The 8,685-nt window shown below is 38.9% G+C and overlaps 1 protein-coding gene across 1 annotated transcript; it reads right to left on the bottom strand.

Moving 5' to 3' along the window:
- Positions 1–1,671: 1,671 nt before the first annotated feature.
- LOC141781556 (valacyclovir hydrolase-like) lies at positions 1,672–4,369 on the bottom strand. Its single transcript, XM_074657372.1, has 7 exons — positions 4,347–4,369; positions 4,058–4,161; positions 3,768–3,934; positions 2,682–2,835; positions 2,451–2,570; positions 1,873–1,996; positions 1,672–1,762 (listed from the first exon to the last, which is right to left on the bottom strand). Exons 1-7 carry the CDS (start codon positions 4,367–4,369, stop codon positions 1,672–1,674), a joined length of 783 nt encoding a protein of 260 aa, XP_074513473.1.
- Positions 4,370–8,685: the final 4,316 nt, after the last annotated feature.

Here is an 8,685-nt window from a genome sequence, read left to right on the forward strand (position 1 = left end):
AACTGTGTTTATATATTATAACATTTTCAGCAATATTATTTCATGCATTAATGGTGGCTTTAAATCAAACAAGCCTTCAGAGAAATTCTGTAAAAAAGGCGAAAATGTTACAAATATCAAACAGAAAACAGTTACCAGGATGCTGCCATGACTCTCTTTATGTCAGTTCTGTATTTAAAGAAATGTACTCCACGTAGAAACAAGTGCATTCTTCTGACGTCCGCACGGATCGAGCAGTTCTCTGCTGCTGGTCTTCTTCTTCAGGTGGTTAAAGAATGACCAAAGTATCTTCTGACCGAAGTCAGTGGCTGCTCCTGCGGTCAGTTTGTTTCCAACTCGTCTTTATTGACAAAGGCAGCTCCCCCAGGCTATTAGGTGGTTGTTTGTGCTACATATCTCAAACATTGGTACAAGCATATTTGTATATAACATATTTGTCTACAGCAAAAAAATTGTTATTTGAACATCTAAGCTACAACACAATCCCAGAATGTGATTACTGTTGCTGAATATTATATATATACAGCTCTGGAAAAAATCCCTCCCCAACTCTGAGGAGTGTTTTTTCCAGCAGGACAATGCTCCATGCCACACAGCCAGGTCAGTGAAGGTGTGGATGAAGGACCACCAGATCAGGACCCTGTCATGGCCAGCCCAATCTCCAGACCTGAATCCCATTGAAAACCTCTGGAATGTGATCAAGAGGAAGATGGATGGTCACAAGCCATCAAACAAAGCCGAGCTGCTTGAATTTTTGCGCCAGGAGTGGCATAAAGTCACCCAACAGCAATGTGAAAGACTGGGAGAGAGCATGCCAAGACGCATGAAAGCTGTGATTGTAAATCAAGGTTATTCCACCAAATATTGATTTCTGAACTCTTCCTAAGTAAAAAAAATAGTATTGTGTTGTTTAAAAATTAATATGAACTTGTTTTCTTTGCATTATTCAAGATCTGAAAACACTGCATCCTTTTTGTTATTTTGACCAGTTGTCATTTTCTCTCAAATTTCTCTTTGAAATTTGGGAGAAATGTTGTCAGTAGTTTATAGAATATAACAAAAAATGCAATTTTACTCAAAACACATACCAATAAATAGTGAAAGCAGAGAAACTGATCATTTTGTGGTCTCTTAATTTTTTCCAGAGCTATATATATATATATATATATATATATATATATATATATATATATACCTGCAGCGATCCCACCGCAGCAGAAACGGTAAGTGCGTCTCTCCTTTAAGAGAGACGCTGTGCGCATTTACGCACGAGTCACAGCAGCGTAACTTCATTGAATATTTAAATATCATTTTTTTTCTCTTGTATTTTCAAAAATGACATGTAGGGGAGCTTTAGTCTTTTATTTTTCATGACACAACTTTCACAGCATCCCACAATAAATGAGCTTGAGGTGACAACCTTTATGCGCTTCAGTTACCAGTAACTCTCTGAAGATGCTAATAATTGTTATTCTTCCCCACTGGCTAGCTCACAACCTTAACTTATCTACTCAAATAAGAAAACAAAAGACAAGTTGCTAACCTAAAGACAGAAGTCAGAAAAGACAGATATAGTAGATTGCACACGGAACATCCTTGCTGGCAGTCTGGCTGGAGGTGGAGAGGAGAGCCAGCAGAGCCTGCACGTATTTCACAGTGTTAGTTAATCAATCAGTCTTCCAGAAAGTCTTCCACCAGTTTGTTGAATTCATCAGCGTTCTGCTGGTGGAGAGTGTGATCACACTCTGGCATCAGGTGTAATCTAGATTTGGGACACAAAAGGGGTATGCACGTCACATGTGTTGTTTTCTTGTTTCCTATAGTATTGACGTTTTCCCAGTAAACTTTCTGTAAATGTGTGTGTGGTCTCACCGTGATCCCTTGATGTTTTTGAGGAGACACTGTGAGTGCTGGATGTTCACAATGGGGTCTTTCTCTCCATGGATGATGAGGGTTGGACAGCTGATTAGGGGTAGAAGCTCCAGGCAGATACTCCCTGACCAGAAAACATTTAAGTTAACATTTTGGTTTCACTCTTTTTTAGCTGACATTTATTAGAACATAACAAATTTAAGGAGCATCTCAAATATATTCTTAATTTGTTCCTGGTGTGTAAAAGTAGTAGAGATCTTGTGGCAGAAATACATCTCTTCTAGGGCTGGAACTATACACCTATCTCCTGATTTATTACTATACAAATACCTTGGTGGTCGTTTTGGCTCGCTGCGGTTTGTTTTGGTTGACGGATACGGAACGGTTATGAGGTCATGTTACTCAGACTACAACAATAAAAGCAATAACTTCCTTCAACCTCCACATAGACTCAAATGAAGCAAATATATCGATTCTGGCATTAAATAATCGATTTCAAAATATAAAAAAGGAAAATCACGATGCATAGGTGAATCGATTACTTATGTAACGAGACTTTAACAACATGGATTCAGTACCTTCTGGTCTTTTTGCAAACTGTGTGAACGTTTCCAAGCAGGCCTCCCAGGTTTTAAGAAAGACTTCTTCTCCATATAACTCCATCATCTCTGCACTCGGCTGGATGGTAGCAAATAACGCTATGTGTTCCCAAAGAAACCCATGCACACATGAGGACACACAATATACAGAGTTAAGAAAGATTACACCATGCACAGTTCACACAGTATAGGAATACATTGGCTGATTACCTTTGAAAAACTCGACTTGCTCGAGGGTAATATAGGCACCGGCTCCCCATACAACCATCTTTCTAATCACGTCAGGGTTCTTCGCTGCTGCAATCATAGCGGCCTCTCCTCCGGCACTCCACCCCAGCAGAGAGAACTTGTCATAGCCCAATGCCTGTCAATAAAATGAAATATACTTCACCTTCACTAATAAAGTCTCTATTCTCTCATATGCAACAAATGAACTAAGAAATGAAAATACAGACATAAATAAGCTTCCATTTTCCTCATCACAAAATTAGATGATCAAAGCACATATTTGCTAGACGGTGAATTACATGTGGTAATAAATAAAGAAATACTGATGTTAACATTTGTGTGCACAGATTGCTAAACACCGTGTGTGTTTGATTTAACAATCAGTATTATCATTAGTGTCAGAATAACAGTGAGAATGCTTCAGTTTTTGTCATTCGCTTTGTTTCAATTCTCGAATGAACAACACTTAGTTTGCTGTTCACAATAGATTCTCATTCTGAGCTACAGCCGCCCCGGAAAGTCCGACTGTATAGAAGTCTATGAGAAAATGAGCCTACTTCTCACTTGATTTATTACCTCAGTAAACATTGTAAACATGAGGTCTGGGAGTTGTCTGTGTTTTCGTCTTAGAACTTTCGCAGTGTGTTTTCAGTTCATGAAAGTTAATTTGAACCTTTTTGGTCACCTAAAAAAGTCTTATTCTGCATTGGTTGTACTTAGCTCCACCCTTTCGTGTCACTTCTGGTTGCAAATAACCAAGATGGCGAATGCCAAAATGCCAAACTCAAGGCTTCCTAATGGCAGTCCACAAACCAACGGGTGACGTCGCATTGGCTCCGTCCACTTCTTACATACAGTCTATGCGTACATTCCAGCAACTCGCATCAAAGTGTGCCTTTACATTTTACTAAACATTAAACCAATCTACAATTTATCAATCCATGCTCTCAGATTTACACACCCATGTTCCTTCCCACCGTATCATCCCCCAGGGGGGCTTCTCAGTAAACTATGCAATTCAGATTGGTAATAATTATCACCCATGGCTGATCAACAGACTGATAAGACCTTCATCAGATCCACTGCGTCCTTTGCATCTCTCTCGAAGAAGTCAAGGGGGAAGTCTCTGGCTGGGGGACGGGATTGTCCGCAACCACGGGGATCGAAGCCCACTACAGTAAAGCGTTCCTTATTCAGCGACTTCATCTGAGGTCCAAAATCAGTCCGAACGCTCCCTAAGAGTAGAAAAGACAGAAAAGGTTTTCACTAGCTCGAGGCATATATACAGTATGTGTGTGAGAGATTTTGCCAGAAAGTCTCCTCTCCACCATTAAGAAGAGGTGTGGTGTTGGATTTACCCAGAGAACCAGGAATCAGCAGCACGGCGTGTTTCCCTCTGCCTGTCTGCTCGTAGTACAGATCCACTCCATTAACATGTTTCCTGCCTGAGGTCACCGAAGAGCTGCAGGGAAACAGACAGGTGGACTGTGGCAGTAACAGGCATGGTGATGGATAAGAATAGACTAGTTCTACCTACTGAAAAACATTGGCTTTCATCTGACAGTCACAGCAAATATGACACCAAATCTGACACTGTAGTGTTTTGTTTCATTGGCCTCCAAAAGGTTTGATCAGTAGATGTGATACATGCTCAACACCAGGGTCCCCATTACCCTCAAGGACAGCTTCTGCTTTAAACATTCTTGTAATTTCGACTGAATCTCGATTAGGGATGCACCAATTGATACCGATGTTTAAAATAACAATTTGGGCAATAGCCTATACAGAGACCACTGTTTTTGTTTATTTTGTTTTGCTGTTATTTATTTCCCTTTTGTGCCAGGGAAACAAAGACATCTTCGGTATAAAAAAACTAACTGAGCTGTTTTAAAGTTCGATATACTTTACATAAAAACATTATATGCATGGTAAATTCCAGTGTTGGAATTACACCGTGGCTTCCGGGAGCCCTATTTTTGGGGGGAGGAGGGTACTGTACACAGTACTGTACTGTACTGTGCTATTATAATCTATAGTGGTTATTTGCATTAAAACACACAATTCAAATGATTATGATTAATTAAACATATGTTTTGATTAAAAAAATATTGGCTAGCTGTTAGGAAGTTAAACAGGTCATAATTCCCTCTCTATTATCTATTTTATATTACTGTAAAAACATCTCCTTCAAACAACTGAATTTATTAAAGTTTCTCACCAAAAACTATATTTTCCAAGATTACATTTGAACATTCACCCAATAGTCATTTTTACTGAGCAGAGCCTGAACGCCTCATAGTTGTAACTCAATGGCACCTCCGTTTACGTTAGTAGCTCAGTTTCTTAACCAAGCAGGACTGAGCTGCCCACTGACATCTAACAGGTAAAATTACTAGCTTTCCTCTTTTTGATTTCAACACGAATTTGTTGTTCACTATGCAGCATTATCAGGGAAAAAATAGGGTGCGCCCCCTCAGGTTTAGTATTAGTAGCGTCATGCTTTGGAGCGCTTTTTTTTCTCTCCACTGTGGTCCAGTCCCAAACAAACTTAAGCATGATACAGCGTGTGTATGCGTCATTGTGCATGCGTAACTGTTGGAAAGCCTCAGTAAGAGGAAGCAATAGTCACAGAGGCATGAGATGCAAAGGAATCGGACAACTAGCAACTCAGAAACTAAAATACTACTACCACCACTAATAGATAGATTAGATTAAATCGATGTTCAGTGGGAATTAAACTGTGTTTATATATTATAACATTTTCAGCAATATTATTTCATGCATTAATGGTGGCTTTAAATCAAACAAGCCTTCAGAGAAATTCTGTAAAAAAGGCGAAAATGTTGCAAATATCAAACAGAAAACAGTTACCAGGATGCTGCCATGACTCTCTTTATGTCAGTTCTGTATTTAAAGAAATGTACTCCACGTAGAAACAAGTGCATTCTTCTGACGTCCGCACGGATCGAGCAGTTCTCTGCTGCGGGTCTTCTTCTTCAGGTGGTTAAAGAATGACCAAAGTATCTTCTGACCGAAGTCAGTGGCTGCTCCTGCGGTCAGTTTGTTTCCAACTCGTCTTTATTGACAAAGGCAGCTCCCCCAGGCTATTAGGTGGTTGTTTGTGCTACATATCTCAAACATTGGTACAAGCATATTTGTATATAACATATTTGTCTACAGCAAAAAAATAGTTATTTAAACATCTAAGCTACAACACAATCCCAGAATGTGATTACTGTTGCTGAATATTATATATATACAGCTCTGGAAAAAATCCCTCCCCAACTCTGAGGAGTGTTTTTTCCAGCAGGACAATGCTCCATGCCACACAGCCAGGTCAGTGAAGGTGTGGATGAAGGACCACCAGATCAGGACCCTGTCATGGCCAGCCCAATCTCCAGACCTGAATCCCATTGAAAACCTCTGGAATGTGATCAAGAGGAAGATGGATGGTCACAAGCCATCAAACAAAGCCGAGCTGCTTGAATTTTTGCGCCAGGAGTGGCATAAAGTCACCCAACAGCAATGTGAAAGACTGGGAGAGAGCATGCCAAGACGCATGAAAGCTGTGATTGTAAATCAAGGTTATTCCACCAAATATTGATTTCTGAACTCTTCCTAAGTAAAAAAAATAGTATTGTGTTGTTTAAAAATTAATATGAACTTGTTTTCTTTGCATTATTCAAGATCTGAAAACACTGCATCCTTTTTGTTATTTTGACCAGTTGTCATTTTCTCTCAAATTTCTCTTTGAAATTTGGGAGAAATGTTGTCAGTAGTTTATAGAATATAACAAAAAATGCAATTTTACTCAAAACACATACCAATAAATAGTGAAAGCAGAGAAACTGATCATTTTGTGGTCTCTTAATTTTTTCCAGAGCTGTATATATATATATATATATATATATATATATATACCTGCAGCGATCCCACCGCAGCAGAAACGGTAAGTGCGTCTCTCCTTTAAGAGAGACGCTGTGCGCATTTACGCACGAGTCACAGCAGCGTAACTTCATTGAATATTTAAATATCATTTTTTTTCTCTTGTATTTTCAAAAATGACATGTAGGGGAGCTTTAGTCTTTTATTTTTCATGACACAACTTTCACAGCATCCCACAATAAATGAGCTTGAGGTGACAACCTTTATGCGCTTCAGTTACCAGTAACTCTCTGAAGATGCTAATAATTGTTATTCTTCCCCACTGGCTAGCTCACAACCTTAACTTATCTACTCAAATAAGAAAACAAAAGACAAGTTGCTAACCTAAAGACAGAAGTCAGAAAAGACAGATATAGTAGATTGCACACGGAACATCCTTGCTGGCAGTCTGGCTGGAGGTGGAGAGGAGAGCCAGCAGAGCCTGCACGTATTTCACAGTGTTAGTTAATCAATCAGTCTTCCAGAAAGTCTTCCACCAGTTTGTTGAATTCATCAGCGTTCTGCTGGTGGAGAGTGTGATCACACTCTGGCATCAGGTGTAATCTAGATTTGGGACACAAAAGGGGTATGCACGTCACATGTGTTGTTTTCTTGTTTCCTATAGTATTGACGTTTTCCCAGTAAACTTTCTGTAAATGTGTGTGTGGTCTCACCGTGATCCCTTGATGTTTTTGAGGAGACACTGTGAGTGCTGGATGTTCACAATGGGGTCTTTCTCTCCATGGATGATGAGGGTTGGACAGCTGATTAGGGGTAGAAGCTCCAGGCAGATACTCCCTGACCAGAAAACATTTAAGTTAACATTTTGGTTTCACTCTTTTTTAGCTGACATTTATTAGAACATAACAAATTTAAGGAGCATCTCAAATATATTCTTAATTTGTTCCTTGTGTATAAAAGTATTAGAGATCTTGTGGCAGAAATACATCTCTTCTAGGGCTGGAACTATACACCTATCTCCCGATTTGATACTATCACGATACCTTGGTGCCGATTCGATATGTATTGTGATTCAATATTACGAATTATTGGGATTTTTGTTAACTTTTTCAACACTAGACCATGGGAAAAAGTTGAATCATACACTTCTGGGGACTTTTACTTCGGAAAATATCTAAATTAATACAGTAAAAATTGTTTAATTTTCAGCATGTATGTAGTCAGAGATGTCCTGAAGTGAAATATATCATTGTCAGGCATTATTTATTGATACATTTCCCTCAATAATTAGTGGTATTTTCTTTAAACCCAAAGTCTTTCAATACTTTACTGTATGTGTAGTGTTTACCACTTTGGATTTAACATGTGAGAATGCAGGTCGGATCCACGTGGAGCCTCCGCCGTTTTCTGCTTTGTCGTTTTGGCTCGTTGCGGTTTGTTTTGGTTGATGGATACGGAACGGATATGAGGTCACGTTACTCAGACTCAGTAACTTCCTTCAACCTCCACATAGACTCAAATGAAGCAAATATATCGATTCTGGCATTAAATAATCGATTTCAAAATATAAAAAAGGAAAATCACGATGCATAGGTGAATCGATTATTTTTTAAACCCCTAATATCTTCCATCCTAAATTCCATTAGTTTTGTGTTTTCAATTACATATCCACTATGTAAAACCCTGCAAAGTCACAGTAATTATATATTATCAATACTTTACAAACATCATCAATACAACAACTTCCATTATAATTGCATTATGACTGCAAAGCATTTCCCCTCCATATCATGATGTTATTATTTCTGATGGTTTTCAGTTTCATCTTCACTTGTGTAACGAGACTTTAACAACATGGATTCAGTACCTTCTGGTCTTTTTGCAAACTGTGTGAACGTTTCCAAGCAGGCCTCCCAGGTTTTAAGAAAGACTTCTGCTCCATATAACTCCATCATCTCTGCACTCGGCTGGATGGTAGTTAACGCTATGTGTTCCCAAAGAAACCCATGCACACATGAGGACACACAATATACAGAGTTAAGAAAGATTACACCATGCACAGTTCACACAGTATAGGAATACATTGGCTGATTACCTCTGT

This window comes from Sebastes fasciatus, chromosome 13 (genome assembly GCF_043250625.1).
Source record: "Sebastes fasciatus isolate fSebFas1 chromosome 13, fSebFas1.pri, whole genome shotgun sequence".
NCBI lineage: Eukaryota > Metazoa > Chordata > Actinopteri > Perciformes > Sebastidae > Sebastes > Sebastes fasciatus.

Coding starts and splice junctions, on each gene's coding strand:
- LOC141781556 (XM_074657372.1), bottom strand. CDS start 4,369: ATGGGGACCCTGGTGTTGAGCAT. Junction 1,997..2,450: donor GTTTGCAAAAAGACCAGAAG/GTACTGAATCCA, acceptor TTTTCTGGTCAG/GGAGTATCTGCCTGGAGCTT. Junction 1,763..1,872: donor AAAAACATCAAGGGATCACG/GTGAGACCACAC, acceptor TCCCAAATCTAG/ATTACACCTGATGCCAGAGT.